The sequence below is a fragment of the Choristoneura fumiferana genome, chromosome 12, assembly GCF_025370935.1.
Source record: "Choristoneura fumiferana chromosome 12, NRCan_CFum_1, whole genome shotgun sequence".
Classification (NCBI taxonomy): Eukaryota; Metazoa; Arthropoda; class Insecta; order Lepidoptera; family Tortricidae; genus Choristoneura; species Choristoneura fumiferana.
In genome coordinates this window covers 10,783,858-10,807,487 of record NC_133483.1, presented here as the reverse complement: position 1 = coordinate 10,807,487, position 23,630 = coordinate 10,783,858, and the positions used below count along the sequence as shown (strand labels likewise).

The 23,630-nt window shown below is 37.2% G+C and overlaps 3 protein-coding genes across 3 annotated transcripts; 2 read left to right on the top strand and 1 right to left on the bottom strand.

The window, feature by feature from the left end:
* The first annotated feature begins 991 nt into the window (after window positions 1–991).
* Window positions 992–6,624, top strand: LOC141433292 (uncharacterized). Its single transcript, XM_074095263.1, has 8 exons — window positions 992–1,331; window positions 1,551–1,642; window positions 1,777–2,077; window positions 2,412–2,520; window positions 2,599–2,962; window positions 3,536–3,602; window positions 4,199–4,345; window positions 5,448–6,624. Exons 1-8 carry the CDS (start codon window positions 1,212–1,214, stop codon window positions 5,721–5,723), a joined length of 1,476 nt encoding a protein of 491 aa, XP_073951364.1. The 5' UTR covers window positions 992–1,211; the 3' UTR covers window positions 5,724–6,624.
* A 93-nt stretch (window positions 6,625–6,717) lies between these two features.
* Window positions 6,718–9,839, top strand: LOC141433293 (prothoracicotropic hormone-like). Its single transcript, XM_074095264.1, has 5 exons — window positions 6,718–7,403; window positions 7,840–8,205; window positions 8,698–8,733; window positions 8,872–8,994; window positions 9,531–9,839. Exons 1-5 carry the CDS (start codon window positions 7,350–7,352, stop codon window positions 9,696–9,698), a joined length of 747 nt encoding a protein of 248 aa, XP_073951365.1. The 5' UTR covers window positions 6,718–7,349; the 3' UTR covers window positions 9,699–9,839.
* Window positions 9,840–10,036: 197 nt separating this feature from the next.
* LOC141433291 (uncharacterized) lies at window positions 10,037–20,552 on the bottom strand. Its single transcript, XM_074095262.1, is given in 10 exon segments — window positions 10,037–12,239; window positions 12,706–12,876; window positions 12,879–13,028; window positions 13,823–13,889; window positions 16,396–16,543; window positions 17,144–17,398; window positions 18,937–19,171; window positions 19,447–19,777; window positions 20,008–20,099; window positions 20,230–20,552. Coding segments are annotated over 10 exon segments (1,821 nt in total). The 5' UTR covers window positions 20,368–20,552; the 3' UTR covers window positions 10,037–12,005.
* Window positions 20,553–23,630: the final 3,078 nt, after the last annotated feature.

The following is a 23,630-nucleotide window of genomic DNA, read 5'->3' as shown; positions in this document are numbered from 1 at the left end:
TCTTAAATATGTAGAAAATTGACAGATTCTATAATTCAATCTTTAGTGTGATAGTTTCGTGCAAGGACAAAAAAAAATAGATACCTACCTACCTATAAATAAACAATATAGCTATAGTATTATGTGTAGGAAACATGAGTAGTTTGTACACAGTAGCCATCACCACAACTTCGGCGAATTTATAAATAATATTTTTAAATTTAGTATAATAATAATAATAATAGAGCGGCAAAGTATTGTTTTAAATAAGCAAATATTTGTACGCCTAACGGCAAAACAATCTTTGCAACTTACCTATGTTATACAAATAAATCATTCATACATTCATTCATTCATTCAAAGAATCTGGTTTCTCTAGACACAGATATCACACAATTTTAAGTTAACTTTTATACTAAAATTATTTGCCGGTAGGTAATTAATCAATTTTAAATAGACATCGACAACCCTAAGCGTCCGCGCCGGAGTAGGCATTTAAGTCGCCTTAAAGGTCGGAGTGTGCATACTCGATCTATTTTACTATGATTTTAAGTCTCTAGCACCTGCAGGGCTACTACGAAACTCGCAAATCGAAGTTCGTATCGCACCGTCTCTTTCACTCGCGTATTAAATGACATAAGCGTCAGCGGAACGGCAACATACGAAGTTCGAGTTTTGCACTTCGTGGTTTTGATCGTAGGTACAGTCAACGTTTTAAAATAAGTGATCACTTTTTGTACCTTGTCGCTTTCAGTCGTTACACAATAATTTTGTTGGTTTCATACATGACGTTAAAGTGACAAGGTACTGATCACTTATTTATGACGTTGACTCTATGCATTGACTGTGCCTACCTATCTCACTGCAATAAAGTCGAGATAACGAGAATATTGAATGCCATTTCCAATGACGAACGCGTGCGTAATTTTCAGCCTATAATACAGTGTCTTGAATGGTTTTTAAGCTGATTGATTGTCAGTTGGTCAGCTGTTCTCTGTCTCTGTGACATTGACATTCAATTGAATTTGCTTGCAGTGTGTACAAAACATTTTGTGTATAACAAAAAAATATAAATTTTACTTTATGCGATTAACGTAACTTTGCTATTATTGCTACTGTTGTTACAGTCAACTTTATAATAAAAATGTGTATTCAAGATATAACAATGCGGGTCTATATTCTTTAGCAAGAAATAAATTGTATCTCCATACCGCTGAATATAGTGTTAAACGATGACGGAATGTAGAATTTGCTTAGAAATCAGGAGGAATGTACGATCTATATTTGAACGTAGTGATCCTAGCAATACCACTACATACGCTGACATGATAACTTACGTAGCAACCGTAAAGGTAACCTATAATTTAAATCTACCTCTTTCAATGCATCGCGCTCCAGACGTTAAGTTTAATAATAATAACCGGTGGTAGATGTTTTTTGACATTCATAAGTGCTTGTTATAGCCTAAATTGAATAAAGGTATTTTGACTTTGACTTAATCACTGTATTGCTGTTAATTAACTCCTTTTTAACTGGTAATCAGAATCATATACTACTTTTATTACTTTCAGATTGTAAGAAATGATGAAATCACTGACCAAATATGTCTAGCTTGTCGCAAAAAACTGAAAGACTTGTATGATTTTAAGCTACTAATACAGTCGTAAGTATAACACAGTCAGTAACATAAACAATGCCTCACTCAAATCTGCTGGAAAAATTTGAAAGTAGACAAAAAACACATTTGTATTGTTCTTTTACATGTGAAGTGTCATTATTGTGTTATTTTTATTTTAGATCCAACACAGCACTGAATCAAAAATACAGTTCACACATAAAAAGAATCAACTTCAACAACATAACTGAAATTAAACTTGAGTTTGATGTGTCTCAGGCCCCAAAAGATGACAAACATTTTATAAAGGAATTTGATGATGAAAAAATTAATCTTCTTGGTTTGGAAGACTCAATCTGCTACAGTAATACAACCATAAAAAAACTTGTTTCTTACACTACAAATGCAGAAATAAAACAGCCTATGTCCGTCATGGATTTTCTCAACACAATTAAAGAGGATCCTGATGAAAACTATAATGATGTAAGCTCCACTCCACTACTCCATTACACTACTACAAATTTTTGTCTAGGTTGTCTTGTGTTGGGTAACCTTGTGAATTATTAAATTAAGCAATTATCCAAATATATACTTAATGATCCATTTATCAGGTACAATTAGGTCCTATTTTACAACTCATTGATAAATTTAATGTGACAAATAAATGAGATTCCGATGATACTGTCACATTTTATTTAGACAAAATGAACAGGGACAGCATCACAGATATGTTTCACACAAAATGTATCAATCATTGATGAAACAGACCCTCAATGACTTAACTTATGTTATCTTTAATATTATTTTATTGAATCAGCATTATGACATGGGACAGCATGATTCAGACGGTGATGAATACATTCCACCCTATACTCAGCTAAAAAGAAAATATGGTAAACAGACTAGAAGAAAGAAAAAAAATATATGTAAGTTTAAGTTCAACTATTAAAATATATTTTAATTTAAAGTTAATCATACTTTACAATGATGTTATTTTTAAACAGTGTTGAAAGCAGAAAAAAAAGGAACAAAAACAATGTCTACATCTACAACCTCATCAACAAATATATGCATAAAACCAATCATTTTGAAAGACCTTAAAGTATTACCTACTCTTAACAAAAAGCCAAAGAAAAAATACAGATATTTGAAGAAGGAAAGTGTATGCCCATACTGTGGTAAATTAACTAGATCAATAAAGAGCCACTTGTTAGTGCATGGTGAGCACAAATTCAAATGTGACAAGTGTGATAAAGGGTATTATTCAAAAAAAGGTCTAATTGATCACCAAACCATGCATACTGGTGTAAGAGAATTTAAGTGTGACCAATGTGTTGCTGCTTTCCACACTGCAGCTGGACTTAAAAGGTATTTAAAGCTAGTTGATATTGAACAAAAAATGGAACTGACTTCAAAAATCTTGAAAATAATTTTCTACTAGATTGAAGTCGGTGCCTCAGCACGAGCCAGCATCTCACTACGATTCCATTAAGCTGAAACTCAGCATAGTTATATTATTTTATAACAGAGTACCGGTACCTATGGTCTTCATCATCAGGTCCAGTTCACCAAATGATACTTTCTGAAAGTAAATACTTGACTTGGTGTTAAAAATTTCAAAATCGCTATAGATGTACTTTAAAAATTCGAGGGTTGCCGTCGATTTCTCTAGGATTCCATCATCAGATCCTGACTTGGTGTCAATGAGACTACCTTCGAAGTATGTCCTTTAGAACTTAAAAAAAGTTTTTTAAAATTCGGCCCACAATTGGTGTAGTTATCGTGTAACAAACATAAGTACAAAAAAAACATATAGGTACACCCGAATTGAGAACCTCCTTCTTTGAAGTCGGTTAAAAAACACTGTACTCCTTAAAATTTTGACTATAGCAACATTTTGGAGATACTTCTTATAAGTATTTAAATTATTCCTTGTTACAGCCACCAAGTAAACCATGAAGCTGCAAAGACATTTGTCTGTGATACTTGCTGCAAATCTTACAAAAGGGTATTGTATTTTGCATAATTTAACAATAATAATATGAATATAATGCAATGCAATTTCAAATATTACACAGACCAATTTTTTTTTTAATTAAGTGTAGTGAACATGCTCAATTTAAAAACTTTCACTTTCGCGGTTTTTATGTTCTATCTTACACACCTGTTAAGTTATAAGATTAAAACTGCGAGTTGCGACTAATGACATGACTGTCTGACAAACAATGCACAACAAAAACACAAACCACTTGATTAAGAAACTCGATATTTTGACAGACATATTCCTTGAGGGCCATAAGGTGCACTAAAAACAGTTTTTTTCGGAATTTCTGCAGGGTCTAGAGCTAACTAATTCTTTATTCTTCAACGGAACCCAAGGCGCGGGAGAAGCGTGCTAGTTTTTATATTCACTCAGATCAAGCCTAATTAATGTAGGCTTCGGGTGACACTCTTTCCCGCCCCGGATAACACCGACATGGAAATACCGGCCCTGTTTTTGTGTACACGCCCATAGAAACTGACAGGAGCTTCTATGGGCGTGTACTCGTAAAACAGGGTCGGTATTTTCTTCTTCCATTTTCTAAAATATGCCTAAAATTCCAGAAGCATCAGCTGGTGCGCCACGTGAAAACACACAACTCCGCGAACAAGTCACACAAATGCGAGCTGTGCAACATGTCATTCTTTTCCGTGTACGGCCTCCGGCATCACATGCGTGTCCATACCGGAGAACGGCCCTACAACTGTGAGGTACCAGTATTGTCCCACCAAAAAAAATTATGTAAAATTGGCACCCAAGACTTACCTACGCCTACGGTCTACGCTCGGGCCCACGCCTGGCTACCCTCGCTGACGCGGTTTGCACGGAGCGGGTGGACACCTATTGAAAGAAAAATAGTATGAGCAGATGAGCAGCGCTAACTGCACGCGTCGCGTGCGATGGATTCTATCTGTACCCGCAGCTGAAGGCATGCGCCCGCTCCGTGCACCCGCGCCAGCTAGCGTAGGCCCTTACAACTCTTACAAGCTCATAAACGTAAAACATAAAGCTCATCAAGCTCATAAAGCAAAGCAAAGCTCATAAGATCATAAAGTTATCAAATCCCAGGAAAAATCAAGCCCTAAGCTCTGACTTCACTAATCCTACACTTTTAATTAAAAAAGTACGTAAAGGCGAAAGTTTGTAAGTCTGTTTGTTTGTTACTTCATCACGTCTAAACCGCTGAACCGATTTAGATAAAATTCGGTAGGTACACAGATAGTATGTGGTTAGAAATTACGTCACAGGTCTTCAATGTTATGAGTCTTTGGACCAAGGAGAATGAAAAAGACTGTGCTAATAGTAGCAACTTCCTGCCTTCCTAACGTTCCCCAAGAAAGATAAAGACGCGGACACTACACAAAAGCCTCGAAATCAATAACCGTAACTTTAATGAATTGTTCGAATGTTTCGTTCTAGTGGCTAATCACCCTAAGGAAGTAAAAATCGAGGTATATAAGAGCAATTTATTGTAATTTTGCTTGTATAGTAATATATTATTGTTTTTTGTGTTTGGTGGTGGTACTGTTGGGACCGTTAATAAATCATTTTTCTTTCTTTCAATCGGGATACTGTGATCGGAGCGGCCGAGGTGGTCAAAACCTTCGGAACATACACTCTATTCTCAAGCATTAGAGTTCATGTTTCGACATTTTTGATCACCTTGGCCGTGTCGAAATATCTAATGGCGACTGTACAGTCACCTGCATTAAAAAATATGTGATACGTCCTACCGGCCCTAGAAATAGAGTCGAATCAGATATTTATGCACGATTTGTTACACAAAATCTTACCTCTTTTGTCTTATTTCAGCTATGCTCCCAGCCTTACAGCTACAAGCACGACTTCAATCGGCACTGTTTCAAGAAGCACGGCATCTTCCTGAAGCGACGTTCCGTGTACGTCATGAACGAAGAAGTGCTGGCCCGGGAGAGACTCGTGATGAAGGACCTCATGCTCAAAGCTCATGGCATAGTCAAGGAAGGCGAACCTCTCAACCCCTTCGAAGGTCCACAAGGGGCACTAGCTTTCGAACAAGCAATTAGAACATTCAGGAAAAATCCGCTTACCCTTAACATACAGCCGTGATACGAGTAGGTAGATACAAATATAAATGTTAATTGATTATTGCGGGAAATGGTGCAATTAAAACCACACGCTTATTATATTCGTGCCCTAAGCCCTCATGTGATTTGTAGTTCACAAATTATCAAATCGTGCATTATTATTGTACATTCCGGGTTGTACACATTCACAACCCATTCAATTTATTTCTTTGTTCTCAATACAATGCGGTTAATGTTTAATTTCACCGATGTTAGATAATTATGTCTGTCAAGGAGATTTTCCACCTGCGAGGCGAGGCGAGAATTGAAATCTGTATGGCGGCGCCCTAGGAAGCCGGCGGCGGCTCGCGGCGGGCGCGTGAGAATGCATACAAATATCAATTCTCGCCTCTCCTCGTCTCGTCTTGCCTCGCCTCGTCTCGTCTCGCCTCGCCGGTGGAAAATCAACATTATGCATTAATAGAAGATTGTACAAAAAGTTGATATAGCCACCCGAGCTGGTACGGCGAGGCAAAGGCAATCAGGTAAACTGCCACTAACAAAGAAGTTTCTACATATATTTTTTAATAATTTTGAATTTATATAAAACCAAAAATCAATCAAAATAGATATATAAAACTAAAAATTTATAATTATATAATGATGCATCCACAACAAAAGGTACATAGCAAGTGAAAAATTGTTTCCACTGTTGCTATTTCATTTCCTCGCCATCGAAGTGAAAAGCACTATAAAACTCGAGCATTCAACCCATTTTCCCCTCGACGTGTCTATCCACCCTCGCCTTACCAGCTCTGGTGGCTATATGTACGTCTCGGGTAAAATGGCCCGTTTTATGCTCTTGTTGTACAATCTACTATTTACACTGCTAACTGTGAATGAGAATATGTTTTATTTGTAAATAAATGTTTTAAAGTACCTAATTGTGACTTACTTGAATGAGGTAAATATTTAAGAGCTGGGGAATATGAAAGGGTGAAAGGTAACACCTCTCAAAGCATTGTTTAGAAATATATCTATATTACGTGAGACCTGATACGTCTAAGCATGTTACTAAGATATTGACAACACGAGCTAATAATAGGTGACAGGTACAATCAAGTACAAAAGTAGCTATAAATATAGTGATAAAAGTTTTTGCACAGGCCAAGTAAAAATAAATCTTATGTCAATGTCATAAAGACTGATATGGAAAAACTTTTCTGACTTTAAATTTAAATACCTACTTTAGCGATTTAACTTCTATTTCAGTCATTTAAAACAGTAAGTATGTCAAATTTTCAACTATAGTATTGTTATTTGCTGCGACAAAGTACTACTTTAAATTATTTTTGAACTATCTAGTTACTGTTTGCCCACACACTTGCTGCCTTCCAGTAATTTTATGAATACCTACCCATTAACCAGACTTTCAACTTTAGTTGATAAAACTCCTTTCTACTTACGCAAGAAGGTAGTAGCCAGAATTTGTAGAAACAGGCAATCGTTTAGAAGTAATTTCAGAAAAGGTATTGTATTGTTATCCCGAATAGTTCATTCGATACCACGTCGATGGGACGTCATACAAAGTATCCAAGTAAGTTTATCTTCAAGCTAATGGATCTTTTCTTAAACCTGTCAATCAATTTACCCTATATAAGGAGGGGAGATGTACCATCGTGTCTTAGTTATCCCGTGGATATTACGGGGCGCAGTCATTATGGTAAGTGCGCTTATACACAATTTTATTGTTTTGTTGCCTCAAGGAGCTAAATCAACATACGCACACTAGAATTTTGACATAAATAGTCAGGTGTGCTAAACTTTCAGTTTAGTTTAAAGTTTTACTTAGATTCAATTTTTTAACCTTGGGTATTTTTCTTATACCAAAATGGTGAAAAGTAGCAGCATTATTATATGTATTTGCGACGTTCTAAGACGTCACCCATTGATATTCAACACTAGTGTAGTTAACGGTCTACAGTGTACTTACACGGATGTATGAAGTCTTTTAAAATGCTTGCAAACGATATTTTCTTTGCTAGCCTTTAGAACCGTTTTGAAGACTTTCAATTAAATATTTACTACTTGTGATAAGTATTCGGTTTTTTTTTTCAATATTTTCAGTCTGGTTCCATCAATTGCCTCCTCCGTTTCAGGTTTCCAAAACATGCGTCGTCATTTGCTTCTGCGTAGGACTGTTAGTTGCAATCCAAACGTTCCTACCGAAAGCGTTCGCGTACAAGCGAACGTCAAACGTAGACGAGTTCATGCTCGAGGACAAGAGAACTCATATGAGACAAAACTACGTGGTGCAGAGAGCATTGGACAATGAAGTAAACAACTACGACTATGGAGTTCCTAAGTACTCTATGGACTCTATACCAGCGCCCGTGGCATCCGAGGAACTGCCAGCCTTCATAGTGGACTACGCCAACATGATTCGAAATGACATTATTTTGCTTGACAACTCGGTTCAGACGAGGACGCGAAAACGAGGAAACATTAATGTAGAGGAGCATGGAGTAAGTGTACAAACCATATTTACGTGCTAGGTACAGGTATTGCTCACAACTTTGTCTGCGTCTCTTGGGAACTTTATAAATGGTAACCGGAATAAAATATAGCCTATACTAGAGTTTACCGGTGGCTTCGCACGCTTAAACTATTCGATCTGGTAGTTACAATTCATTCTGAACGTAGATATAGTTTAGATATAGTTAGTGTTTAGTATTGTAACTAAGGGACCCCATACATCCCTGTATTTTTATTATTATTTTTTGTTTTTTTTTCTTTAATTGTATAATATAGTTTTTAAGTATTTTATTTGTAAATATATTATTACGAAAAAAATACTTTCTGCCAAGTTTCTTGCGGCGCATTCTTCTTGGCAATGATGGTCTTTCCGAAAGCGCTGGTAGTTTAAAAAATGACGTGTAAAAGTGCCCATTGCGGCCTATTTACTGAATAAATCATTTAAATTTGAATTTGATACCTAGACCTGTTTTTTTTTTCAGCAACAACTCGATGCTCCATGTATTTGCGAAAGCGGTGTAAGTATTTTTTCCAATTTGGTGCTTGCATATGTTCCATATGCAACGTTATAACAGATATTACGTAAGGTAAGATACGCTAATCCCTGATAATAACCTGGTACCAACGAGATCAATTAGTTTATATTATGCTTTTAGGCTAAGAGAATTAACCTTCACAAGGGCCAGGACACAGTTTATCCCCAATCCATTTATAATGTGACCTGCGACCAAAGCCTGTGCCACAGCAGGAGTCACAGTTGCAAAGAGAGAATAATACATGTAAGTTACTACATATAATATAATAAAGATAAGATTTTGTCAAGAGCCATACTATTCAATAGACACGTTAAGAAATCTATAAATAATACGGTTAATTTGCACGCTCAAAATTGCACGGTATTCACACGTAATCACACACGTGTTATCGACATTATTGTTTTATGACTGATGTTTGTGTGTTGGTACAGTCGAGAAAACTATATCACGCACCAGGGTGGGGACGTTTTTCATAATCAATTTCACTATGATTTCTTTAGCAGATGTATGGAATATCAATATACACACCAGAGGCATCGGTAGAGTAGAGACATCAGTATAGCAAAAGTTCCACCCTGCTACGCGATACAGTTTGAGTTTGTTAGTATGTTAATTCTCTGCGGCGCAATTTTCTATAACGCGTTATTTGTAGATTGCTAACTAGTTTTTACTGTGTCAGTAGATACAGTCGAAGAAATAATTTGCGAACCAAGGTGAAACGTTTTGCTATAAATCATCGTGAAAAGTTTCTTCTGTGTTACCTATTTTTTCTCTTTTAGGTAAAAATATTGAGAATGAGGGACCACCCTGTGTACGAGAAACAGCTTAATAACAGCGCGCCTGAAGTTCTGCGGTTTAAATGGATGAATGACACAGTACCCATTGTTACTGGATGCATTTGTATGCGAAAATACCTAAAAAATCCATCAGATAATCTTGAGGACTAAACTATTGATCACAATAATTGAGAATTTAGAAAAAAAAATATAAATTTTAATAAACTGATTTTGCGGAAATTGTGTTTTTCCTTTTTCCTAGTCTGTCTGTACCGGCGAAGATATATAATAAGTCGAAGATTTTTAATGTTTCAGTTCATATTTTATTCTCTTATTAGGTTATAAAAAAATCCCCGAAAGCCCCTACATATCCAATTTCATCGAAATCGTTGGAGCCGTTTCCGAGATCCCCGAAATATATATATACAAGAATTGCTCGTTTAAAGGTATTAGATAATTTTTCTAGACTGACTATATTGAAAGAATTATAATTAATTGAAGAAAACACATTAAAATTTTAAATTCACTTTAATACAATTCGTAACTTTAGATACAGCAACCTCGTTCACGTAAGACGAGCTTATAGCTTGCTGGACGCCTCAAAACATTACCCAGTTCAGTTATTTTCAATTGTGAATAGAGTTGACATTATAACAGAATATTTCCAAAACAAGACTAATAAAAATATATATATATAAAAATTTAAAAAAAAAAAACATTTTACCTAATAGCCCCGAAATTTTAACTACAGCATCATATTTTTAGCTGCTTGGAAACAAATAGTTGACTGAGATGGCAAATAAGGGACGTCATAGCTAGAGGTATTGCCATATACCTACGTTATATCAATCCAATTTATTTAAAGTGTAAACAAACCGATTTCATCAAAATAAACACCCACTGGATCGAACCAATAACACATTTATCTATAGTTCGTGTCTTTTAACTAGATGTCTTATCGCTTTTTTCACCAAAATTCACTTGATCTCAATATTTATTTTTCATTTAGAAAATCTTCGTCAAATTCTGACGTTACTTCAATGAAACACGTGTATAATCTGTAGTAGCATATAGCGCAGAGATGGTGGAAACTTTGACTCGATGCTCGGATGAATAAGCGATTTTTATTTACTTACCACAAAATAAAAAAGAGTTACTGCTTTTATAATTGAATAAACAGCCTTCGGAATTAAATCAAGTATTGTAGTTAATAAAATAGACAAAAATACTTTGATCTATTATTATTATTATTTTCTATTAAATTAATCGATTTACTGAACAGATTAATTATTATTATGCAATAGGTTCTAGGTTTTCACATCACTAAATGTCTGTGGTCGGGGTGATGGCGTCTTTGATTACACTTTTCATAAATTGGATTGGAATACAATATACCATATCTATGGGTGAATCCAGTCCTCGATTTGTCAATAGACCGTAGGTATAGGCCGCGGCCTAGGGGCGGCAGATTTCATAAGACGAGAAAATGATTATTTTAGAAAGGTACAGGGAGCGATTGCAATAAAGTGAGGCCACTCTCCACGCTCATAAAAAAATTTAACTCCGGAACTGGGTGAATCCTGTTCTATAATTTCATAAAAGTACACGAGTTGATTGTTGGTGTCATCTACGCTAAATGAACAAATCGGTCTTAAATACATTGTACTTTTTTTAAGTTTTTAGTAGATAGATATTGACATACATAGTATGGTACAGTCAAGTGTAAAAATATGAACTTATTCAAAGTTTTTTGATTTAAGTGAAAATTTCCGGAAATAATAGCTCCCAAAGTAGCAAAAATTGTGTCCCCCCCCCCTCTATCTTGTAAACCGTTTGTCCAAAAAATATGGAAAGGTAACGCTTAATAAATACTTTCAACGAAAATTGGTTTCAACATGATCGGATATACCGTTTTTGAGTTTTTGCCGAAAAACTGCGCTTCTCAACAAAAGGACGTAAGTGCCGTGAAGATACGTTATTTTTCTGGTAATAGATTTGAAGACTGTAGTAAGTGTTTTAATTGTGTTATAACGCACATAATATTACTTTATTTATGTCCGACAGGCTCTTGGCCGTTTATTTTTTTCTCCTATTGCAATCGAAAGTGCTCCTAATTCTGAGTAAGAAAACAAAATTTCATCAAAATCAAAAAAAAGTAATTTCAACAACTTTTTCTGAAAACGCCCATTTTCGAGTGGTTCGAATAGATACTTATTTTTGCACTTGTCTGTACTAGAGTTTCCAAAATATCATTGCTGAGTTTCTTTATAAAAAAAATCCACTATATATAAAATATTTTTAAATGAAAATGAAACCGAAAAGAAATAACTTATTATTCATAGAAAGTCGATCTTTCGCCTCAGTTTTATGTTACTGCAATCAAACTAACCACATTATACTTGCGTCTTATACCGGCCTGTAAACCTGCGTGTATGTCACACCACACTACGACTTTCACACACGTGTTTTGGGTGGGACCTAGTAGTCAGACGTGTGGTGGGCCACAGTCTCATGTGCCCCAGGCGTGGGCACGTCCCCCAGTTGGGGCATGATGTGGGATATGGCGACGCGAGCCTCGCTAGCCATGCCCATTTCTCTTCTGAGCACGTCTTCGGTCACCGTGTGAATCGACTTGAACTTCAGGTTGATGCCGTGCACTTTGTACACGTGATTATTCAAGTTGACTTTGTAGCTGAACGCGACGTTGCACACCTGCGAATGGTTGAAGAATTTTCGAGCTGTCTCAAAACTATTCCTGGTATGTACCATCAGCCAAATATGTGGTCTACCACCCTAAAGTTGATAATCGTTTGCATATATCATATAACAATAAGTCCAATTGACATGTCTGTCAACTTGAAAGTTCGACTTTAGCAACATATTCATTTGATGGGAATTTGTTTAAAAAAATATAGACCACTTATTGGGCTGATGGTGATGGTACACAGCACCCGTTACATTAAGCTTAGAACTACGGTGAAAAAAATATGATTTAGTCATATTTCAGTGGAGAATTATTTAACCCAGTTTTCTCTCAAATGTTTTTTGGAGGATAAATTACGTTATATTTGCTGAAACCCCTTCTACCCCACGTAAGATTGGGTGATTTTTGGCTTGACCCCCTCCCCACCTAAACGCCTCATGTAATTAATGCATGCCCCCCTACAGCAGCACTGACCTCGCACGAGAAGGGTTTATCCCCGGTGTGCGAGAGCGTGTGGTTCTGTAGATGGTGGCTCTGCGTGAAGCCCTTGTTGCAAATGTCGCAACTGAACCGTCTGTCGCCCGTGTGGATACGCATGTGCCGACGGAGCCCGGTCCGCTGCAAGCCAATGGTCAAGGTCAAGGTCAACGCACCTGGCAGGTGTACGGCCGCTCCCCCGTATGCATCCGCTCGTGATTTTGCAACTGATGCTTGGCGTTGAACGACATGGTGCAAGTGCCGCATTTGAACGGCTTATAGCCAGAGTGTATGCGCAGGTGACGATTCAAATCGCAACGCTGAAATTTTAATTGTTTCGTTTAGAGAAGAACACTACAACGATTCGAATTCGTGAAAATACGGGCCGGAGTAGTCGTAGAACTATTTGTATGGTGATTTGACAAATAGTTCTACAAATGCTCAGGACCGTATATTCACGGATTCGGATCTGTTGTAGTGTGAAACCGCTCTTATTCTTCATGCCACAGTAACGGCCCTTTTGTTTGAAGAACCTCCACTCGTGTTAATTTTTTTTTAAAGGAAATCTGAGCATGCACTCGAGCCAAGTACTGCTGTCATCTGTACTATCAAGTTCATAAATCTTTTATTGTTTTTTTTTTATATTATGTATAGTTTGTTTTGTACGACAAAGATAATAAATAAATCATCATCATCTCAGCCTATATACGTCCCACTGCAAACAACAACGTTTATTACAATGTAGTAAAAAAGTGTATTCATATTCATGGCCGTCAAGATCATAAATATGAATATGTTCATGAATTTGATTTTTTTTCCTAATCGATCTAGTATACCTAGTGCCATCCACGAAGACGCGTGATTTTGTCAAAATTAGCCATTAATGACATTGTAATAAGAACCACGGCACGCGTCATCGTGAATGACTCCATCTTTAATCCAGCACCAATTTGCATGCGGGTATTTTATCAGTTTTTTTTTGCATGGACATGTGACCATCACCATCATTACCAGCCAAAAGACGTCCACTCTTGAACAAAGACCTTTCTCTTAGAACGCCACAGTGAACAATAACTCACCAAGACAAGTAATATGAAAAATATTGTTTACTCACTGCGATGAATCTTTTATTGCACAAAGTGCAAGGATATGGTCGCTCGCCTTTGTGAATCAAATTATGCCTGAAACAAAGCAACATAGTTGAAATTTTGATTTCATTATAACTAGGTTTATTTATTATTATAAAATATTTTTGAGGGCAAAGGATAAGTTGATAGCGTGTGAGATATCTGTGGATGAATTGTTGCTATTTACAACTGTCGAGTCCTATTGTAACAATGAGGTTTTCTCGACAGGCAAAATACCGCTAGATGGCGGTAGTATCGTGAGGTTCGTTTGATTGGCTGGCACTGTCGCTAAGTTTATCGTTAAAGTTAAATAAATAAATAAATGAATCTGCTTTGCGTTGGTTTGCAACAAAGTGAATGAGGGCTATCGTTTTTTGTCTCACTAGATGGCGCACTGTTGCGTGAGGTTTTTAAGTATGGCTTTCAAAGTCTGTTATTACGGGCGTTAAAACAAAGTTTAGATTAAAATCATATTTAATACACCTTAAAACCGTACCATAAAAATATCGAGCATGCCACAGTGTTGCATAGTCCCCGTTTTGTTCGGAAAAAAGGGAGGACAAAGGTTTCCGAAAGACAAAACTGTCTCAAAACACAGACATTCATTGCCCCGGAACGCATATTTGCCATAATTAATTTCAGATATTGAAAAATATTCACAAAATTATTCTAATTATAAATAAACCCGCGTAGCTCACCCAAAAACTATGAGATTTGACATTTCGGAAACCTCACGCTACACTAGCGCCTCTAGTGGCGAATTCATTCGCGATAGCCCTCATTAAGATAAGTGGGTATAACTCAGTATCTACGCTACCCTGGAATCTCGGTGCCAGACGATGGTGATAATTACTTTTGATGGACATACATAATTGTGTGATCTTGAACCGGTGCTGGTGAGACATGCCGCTTTGGACTCGCGGTGTAGACGCCCCGTCTGGATCACCTTCGGCTACCAGACACGCCAGGCCCTACGCGTCTCTAGGGTACTCTACTTATGGTGGTGCCTGTCCCACTTGTTAAGCTCGTCAGACGCAGCAAGCCCCTCTCCAGTCTTTCAATGGGGTGTTATGGGGGACACCCTGCGGATGGACCTCCAACCTCCTCTTATAGTCCTCCCAAGCCTCGCATCTACTGTTCAACACACTCGAGCTCCCCAAGTGAGTTCCTCGGGGTTCGTAAGAATATCTATCAATCGGCAACATCGTTCGGGCACCAAGACCACATACAGTCTCGTTATTGCAATACACTATAATAGGGCTCACGTCATGTTACAATAGGACTCACCCGAAACGTTACCGCTCCATCACACACTAATTCTCGCTCTCATCACACAGGTAGGTGTCTTCTACTCTCGACGAATTCACTCTTACATTCCTCTCTCTATATTCAAATCCAAACGACTGTTCAACGACAATCACGGGCACAGGCCAGCCTATCAAAAAGTAGTCTTGCCATTCTTTCTATAAAATCATAAGGAACAGTGTACACGAACTAACCATAAACATGAGTGCTCCGCGGCAGGCACGTTTAGGTTTAGTTATTAAATTAAACCAATCAGAAACGTGACGCAAGTTTAAAGGTGTCAAACCCTCGTTCGTTTGAGAGAGAGGCTTATGAACAGCACTGGAGAAGTTTAAAAAGAATAAGCTTTCGTAAAAAAACCGGCCAAGAGCGTGTCGGACACGCCCAAAATAGGGTTCCGTAGCCCTTACGAAAACATTAAGTAATATTTTTCTAAGGATTTCGAATTTTATACAGAATCTTCCAAGTTTAGGTCTATTTTTTAGGACAATTTCGCCAGTGTCTAGTAGGTTTTGCCGTTGTACGGTAAAAATTCTAGAAAACGAAAATATGAGACGTAATGGTGGATGAATGATGACAGCGCGAATTCTATTTTTATTATTATTCTTATCCATGTCACGTCACGTCATGTCAAGACACGAATAAATGTTTTCTTTCTTTCTTTCTTTCTTTTATACCTTAGGCTGCTATTTACTCTTAAACTACTAATAATTGTCAAGCAAACTTAGCCGTTATAATTTTCCTCGAAAGTTAGATATACTTACTACCATTCTGAATTTTTTCAAATTTTTCCACCCACAGGTTTAGATTTTAGAGGGGGGGACGCTCAATTTTAATGAAAATTTGCACTTTAAAGTTGAATATTTCGTAAACAAATGACTGAATCGAAAAATCGTCCTAACAAACCCCTAATGGTTTTAAAAGACCTATCCAACGATACCCCACACTGGGTTCGATGAGAAAAAAAAAACACCCCCACTTTACGTCTATGGGAGGTAACCTAAAAAAAATATTTTTTGTATGTTTTATTGTACCATTTTGTCGGCATAGTTTAAATATATATCCGTGAAAAATTACAGCTTTCTAACATTGATAGTCCCTGAGCAAAACCACATAAGCATACCAATTTCATGTCAATTCAATGATAAGTGAATGAAATTTAACTTGCAATATTTGAAGGCAACCTACATACATACAACACAAGTTAAATATAAAAGCTTGTAAAAAGAAGAACAATATAGACGGCCAGTCTCACCTAACCAAAGACTTCTGACTGTAGAATCCTGCACCACAAATTTCGCAAATGTGGTCTTTCACTCCTGTGTGCTGCTTCTGATGGACTTGCAAGTTTGCTTTTTGGGCAAATGACCTTGTGCATTGACTGCATGAATACCGTTTCTTTTCTGTGAAATAAGAAATGTTTACTTATATACATTTATAAACATTAACATTATGTGTACATTGTGTTTACATATTAGTGCATGTGCAAACGGAAGTCATAAATATCAAATAATGGTTGCTCAAGTATAGCAAATCCACTAATACTTCTGAGTCATATTTTATGCTTTAGTACTGCTTTTATTGAAGGCTTTAGTACTTTCAATTGAAATAATATTGCATCCAGTATTAACAGATTCCTAAACAAGCATCCCTCTTATATTTTTTCATCATCCAATGAAGACAAGAGCAAGAGGTTATCAATATATAATGCTGAGTCAGCGACCGTTTCGCTTTTGCGGAGACACACAAAATCGTGTATTAAGTATGTTACTATTTTCATGTTTTCGTGTATTTTTTTTTGTTTATTTGTGTGTAAATGTGTAAATTTTATTGTATTTGTGTGTCTTCCGTATTAGTGAAAAATGTCTTTTTTTCTTCTTTCTTTCTTTCTTTCAATTTGGATGTTTTTTTTTTTAGTTTGGTTAGTTGAATTGTGATGTTGGTGATGTAATCCAGATTTCGGAACTGCCCAGTTGGTAGCATAAACAGTCTAAAACAATCACCTTGATGCGTCGCGATGTGGTTGCCAAGAGTGAAGGTGAGTATACCACAGACAGGGCAAACCATTTTCTCTCTTTGCTTGACGACTGGCTTCGCTGTTCGTACCATTCTCACAGGCTTGTCGCGACGTACTATTCTAGTAACAGAATCCGAAGAACTCCTTGACTTGTAATTAGGATGCACCTTCAGGATTGTTGCATCCTTTGGTCTTTTGAGCAGAATGGGAGGGCCTCGAGAACCATTTTTCATAATTGGATCTAGAAAAAATATACAATTAATTTCGTATTTACGACACTGCTCGAAAATGTGGCCATATATATTTGTACATTTAACAGAGCAGCTGACTCATTTATGGCTTGCAAAACACAATTGCAATGTAACACATTATGGTAATAGGTTGTATCTACATAATGTATTTCATAGTACAATACGACTTTTTTGAATATATTTCAGAATAATTTTCCCGGCGTGCTGAAACGATAATTGGACCAATCAAAAGTAATCATTTGCTGCACGAGAAATTAAATTGACCAATGGGAATGCGTTTTTTTTCTTTGCTTTAATTTTTTTAAGTATGAAATAACGCCACAACATTTACTTTTTAACGCTGCTGCGCACGGCACTGCACTGGCTGAACAGCCAGGCTGCTCAGTGCGCGAGCTAACATCCTCGTCATGTTAGACTTGCTGCCGCCGCAGCCAGGCTGCCGTTTTTATTTTTTAATTAAGTGATTTTTGGTACTGGCCACTAAGAAAGGACTCGATAAAAAAAACACGCCAAGAACGTGTCGGCCACGCCCAAAATAGGGTTCCGTAGCCATTACGAAAAAAATAAGTATTATTTCGTATTTTATACGGAATCTTCCAAGTTTAGGTATATTTTATACCTTAGGCTGCTATTTACTTTTAAACTACTTATAATTCTCAAGCAAACTTAGCCATTATATATATTCTGAATTTTTTCACGCACCGGTTTAGATACCAGGTTAGATTTTAGAGGAGGGGACGATCGATTTTATTGAAAATTTGCACTTTAAAGTTGAATATTTTTCTAACATATCACTGAATCGAAAAATCGTTTTAGCAACCCCCAATGATTTTAAAAGACCTATCCAACGATACCCCACACTACAAGGTTGGATGAGAAAAAAAAAACCCCACTTAATGTCAATGGTCAACGTACACAAAAAAAAAATTGAAATTTTTATTGTACCATTTTGTCAGCATAGTTTACATACATATTCGTGCAAAATTACAGCTTTCTAGCATTGATAGTCCCTGAGCAAAGCCAGACATGGCGAAACTATAAGGGTTCCGTTTTTGCCATTTTGGCTCCAGAACCCTAAAAATGACACAAAAGAACTAAAATTGGCGGGAGAAACACAGTCTTTGGACTGTGAATGTTTGTTTGTGATAAATGGTTTTTATTTCCTCGCAGTGGTCGTGATAAGCACAATATGTTACCAAACATAGTGAGTCAATATTGTTTTGCAAGTTTTAAAGCAAACAAATGAATTTAAAAAAAAGTTAACTTAAGCTTGTAAAGCTCCTGACAGAACACAAATAAAAAATAAAAGTTGTTGAGGAGAACAATAAAGAAGATGGTTACAGGGTGTGAGTGTGTCATTTGGTTGCTAGCCGTAGAAAGAGCAAGAGGGCTGGTAGGCTACCTTCGAAATTGAGAAATAAAGGTGCACTACAATGTTTTTATATTTTGATTCTTTGGAAAATAAAGATGATTCATGAGATAGTTCAAAAAACACCAAAAATTAAATCAAGAATAAAAAAATACTTACAACAAGTAATTGTAGTTGCAGATTTAGGTTTACTATCATCACTGCTTGCACCATTGGTTTCATCCATAATTTTAGTCAACACCTTCAGTTTTCTTACAATGGTTTTTTTCTTTTCTTTAAAGACCCTTATGTCGGATAATTTGGGTTTTTTGAATTTAGTTTTCTGTTTTTCTTTTGGTGGTACATAATCATCATCATCATCATCTTGAAAGAAGTCATCATCCAAATATTCCGCCTGTAATAATATGTCACATAACTTTGGTCAGATTAGAATGTAAATATTTAATTTAATATATTAATTTAAAATCAAATTTATAAAATTAAAATTATTAATCCCACAAAAAATAAGAGAGGCTAGGCTTATCTTGCGAATAATTAGCTCAATACCATTGTATATTTATTTTTTTATGTAGCCCGTAATATGTCCCACTGCTGGGCAAATGCCTCCCCTTTCCTTCCTATACTTATAAATATGTATGCATTATGTATGTCTTATTGTGTATTCCTTACATCATAAGTGGTACTTGGAGACTTCAATTTACTCTTAGTCCATGTCAGGTCAACAGTATCAGAGACTTCCTTCTTAGGTTCATCAGAATTAGGTTCCACTTTCCTGATCACTGTGTTTGCGATAACTATGTCTTTTCCATCAAGAGATTCCATAGTTTTTGGTGCACTGGCATTATCCAGAACTTCTATTTCCATTTCCCATTTTGGCTCAGATTTAATGGTCAATGGAGCAATTTCGCTTTTAATATCAGTGAACGAATCAAATGCTATCTTTTTAGTTGGAACATTTTCATGTGCCTTGACCAGAGCCTTGCGCAGAATTTTGTCAGACCTAGAATAAAAAGATTGTTTTTATTTATTATCTATGAATCATGAAATAACTAAATTATGTGTCTTTACATTTATAAGAGTCAATTTACTTTGCTTGCATACTAGAATAACTTGTAAGAAATGAATCTCAACATGGCATAGCATGTAAGAAATGGATTACACTAAGTACACTGTTGGTAAATAGTCGCCCTAAATAAAAAATAACAAAGAAATACTGAAATAATTTCTTACCTTTCAGCAATAGTTCTGAGAAGATATGCCTTTTCCAGGGAAGTGCAGCATTTGCTGCAGATTTTATCTGGTAAACCATCATTAGATGAAACCTACGAGCAAATTTATTTATAAATTTAATATCCAAGCTAACAGAAGAAAACAACAAGCATGCATATTTTTACAAAAACAAACAGGTTCATTATTTAAGTACATCACTAGTATAGGGATTGAACAACGTACCTTTACGTCTGCAATGGCGGTAAGCATTTCGGCATAATTACCAGAAAGCTTATAACGAAACAGCGGACATAATGGTTTTCTGCTTGATAGACATATTCGACAGGACTTCATATTAGGAATATCTTTAGAGTCCGCCATTGAAAACAACAATAGACATGCTAATGCTACAATAATGATCTATAAGGTTGGGACAGCCGTAGCGAAATTTCTACGATACGAATACGATACGATAGCTACGATAAGACAAAATCCTTCCATGCAAAATCCATTTTAAGTGACACTATTTCCCGGCCTTACAATACCGACATGGAAATGGAAATACCGGCTTGATATTTCGTCTACATTACATGACATGCCCATAGAAAGAAACGGTTTGAGAAACAATAATGTACAACTCGGAATGTACGCGCAATAATGTACGACATGATAATCCGAAGCATTGCTTTGCTTCCGATTATCATGCCGTACATTATCATGGTCGTGCATTATCAGGGCGTACAAAATATTGCACGCGCTGTAATGTACGTAGTGATAATGTACTGTTATTTATTTGGATAAATAAAATAGGTAGCAGAGATTGATAGTTCCAGTTTTAATTAGATTGAAGTGACAAAGACAGAGAGAGACAGAATATATTGGAATACACAATTTAATGCTCCTTCAAGTTTTTCGATACTTGGAAAAATCGTAGAATTATTTTGTGCCGACGCCGCTGTGGTCGCCGATGGTGACGAGGATTTCCCGTTTGTCTCCATAGCACTTACACTGGGGCCATAACCTGATATTTATTTGGATAAATAAAATAGGTAGCAGAGATTCTTCTTCTTCTTCTCTTTTAAAATATGGCTTTTTTGTCCTAATTAATAGGACAATTTCGCCAGTGTCAAGTGATAGTTCCAGATTGAAGTGACAAAGACAAAGAGAGACAGAATATATTGGAATACACAAAGAGAGACAGAATATATTGGAATACACAATTTAAATATTATGACAGGCCAGGATGATCTGTTATCACAAATAGGTTAACATGTACGACGTAATTATCTGAATTCAATTGATTCGAATGAGACATTTTTCGCCGCGGATCGAGCGAGCGAGATTGATATAGTCGGAGCAGAAAGCAGATCTGACCTGACCAGGTTAGGTTGCTCTCGCCCTTCGTTAGATATTTTTTTTATTTCAATCACGGAAATCGTAAGGCATGATAATCGGAAGACATAATGCTCGGATTATCACGTCGTACATTATTGCGCGTACATTATTGGTTCCCTGATAATTCGGTACGGGGTGGTAATGCACGGCATGATAATTCGTGCACATAAGCACGGATTATCAGGCCGTGCATTATTTAAGCGTGCATTAACAAGTCGTACATTAACTACACCCACAGGTTTGTACTTTATATGGGCGTGAACACGAAATATTGGGTCGGTGTTTCCTTGGTATTTCCATATCGGTATTATATATTAGTGTCACCCTTCGGGATGACGGCAAAGCACCATCAGTACAACCCAAATAAAATGTTGCCACATTAAATTATCATTACCCGTGTCAGCCTCATAAAATATAGAAATGCAAAAGAATTAATAATACATTAATTAATAATTAAAAGTACATTACTGCCGAGGCTGGGAAAAAGCGTAGCTGAGCGTCAATAAATACGAATCTTCGGATTGCCATTTCCGCTGAGGCATGTATGACTAACGAAGAAATTTTATCCTTTTTCTTTAAATAAAAATATATCAAGCTCAACACAAGAGCCGAAGCAACTTCGAGATCCACGTCTGCCATGCTTGCCTGTCCGGGATACACTGACGAGCTTGCAAGCGTGTGAATGGCATTAAAGTGTTTGTATAGGCTTGGAGTTGGTAGACGCTTGGCAAGCCTCGGCAAGCGTCTAAATGTAGCATCAGAGGGACCGAACGACACGAACTTCGAATTTCGTATTAGCCCTCCTGCAGAGCGTACCATCCCGCTGACGCTTATGTTATTTAATACGAGAGTTAGAGAGAGGGAAGGTACCGTACGAACTTCGATTTTCGTCGTGGGGCTACCCACAGCAGCAGGGCTAGTACGAAACTCGAAGTTCGTGTCGTGCGGTCCCTCGACACTTATACTATTTAATATGAGAGCGAGAGAGACGGTACAATACGAACTTCGAGTTTCGTAGTAGACCTGCAGGCACGACAGTGTATTCCTGGCCTAATGGAATTATTATTTTATACTGGAATGTTAAAGCTTGGTCAATGCAGCCCATAACGGAGTTTTTCATTTCATGGCAATAAAATGGTAGCTGTCAAGTCAGTGTTACCAATTTAAGGGGAAATTCCCCAAAGTGTAGTGTATGGAGCACCACAATCATCTCCATCGAGGCAACAATATCCAAAAAAAATGAACCGTATACCGTATCACATCATATACGTGTTATTTCTTATTTCCGTTAACTTTCAGGGAATATTCAACAGGTCAAATGAAGTTAATTACAAAAGTTAAACAGTTACAGTGTGTATGTATACACACTGTATGTCGATTTGTGCTATTATGCGAATAAATATATCGGATTTTGATAGAAGGTATTTGATAGCGCCTACAGACTCACGCATATAAAAAGTACTCTGTGACTCACGCCGAGAACCCCCGAGAACACCCGAGAAGCGTGAATGTGATCGCTTTCTCGCCGTCTCGTTCTCGCGCTCGCCTGTTCTCCGATCGGTGTCGGTATTTTCAAAGGGTTTCTCGGGCGAGACACGAGAACGGTATTACATTCTTGTTCAGCCTTAGTGCGACCGTGGACTTAATGTCTGCAAAGTCGTCCATTCCGGATAACGATCGAGAATGCAAATGAGAAGGTCAGGAGTGTAGATGCCTTCTCGGTTTTCGTGCAATTTCCTCGGCAAGACTTCTCGCGTGAGTCTGTAGGCGCTATGAAATATCAAACTTGCGAGTCTAAAGCCGTATTTCATGTTGTCTGTGTCCTAACGCTTCGAAAACTGAGGTCTCCTGCTTCCATCTGTGCAACAAGCTTGCCAACACGGAGCTAAGGGTAAAATTTAGAAATAAACTTCTCCACCATAACTTCTACCCCAAGTACCTGGGAGTAACGCTGGATAGAAGTCTTAGCTTTAGACAACACCTCGACAAACTGTCCGCTAAGCTGAAGAACCGCAACAGTATCGTCCAAAAACTCACTGGTACTACCTGGGGCGCCAGCGCGTCCACACTTCTAACCACGGCATTATCGTTGGTATACTCGACTGCTGAGTACTGCTCGGCGGCCTGGTTGAACAGCGCCCACACTTACGCAATTGATGTCCAACTGAACCACACGATGCGCCTTATCACCGGCTGTCTTAAATCGACTCCCACATACTGGTTGCCAGCACTCAGCCACATTCTACCGC

What these genes read in the sequence shown, in the direction of transcription:
- LOC141433293 (XM_074095264.1), top strand. Translation starts at nt 7,350, where the DNA reads ATGTACCATCGTGTCTTAGTTATCCCGTGGATATTACGGGGCGCAGTC. An exon ending in TTAATGTAGAGGAGCATGGA is followed by an intron (nt 8,206 to 8,697) that starts GTAAGTGTACAA and finishes TTTTTTTTTCAG; the next exon opens with CAACAACTCGATGCTCCATG. An exon ending in GCAAAGAGAGAATAATACAT is followed by an intron (nt 8,995 to 9,530) that starts GTAAGTTACTAC and finishes TTTCTCTTTTAG; the next exon opens with GTAAAAATATTGAGAATGAG.
- LOC141433292 (XM_074095263.1), top strand. Translation starts at nt 1,212, where the DNA reads ATGACGGAATGTAGAATTTGCTTAGAAATCAGGAGGAATGTACGATCT. An exon ending in AAGAAAGAAAAAAAATATAT is followed by an intron (nt 2,521 to 2,598) that starts GTAAGTTTAAGT and finishes ATTTTTAAACAG; the next exon opens with TGTTGAAAGCAGAAAAAAAA. An exon ending in GCTGCAAATCTTACAAAAGG is followed by an intron (nt 3,603 to 4,198) that starts GTATTGTATTTT and finishes CTAAAATTCCAG; the next exon opens with AAGCATCAGCTGGTGCGCCA.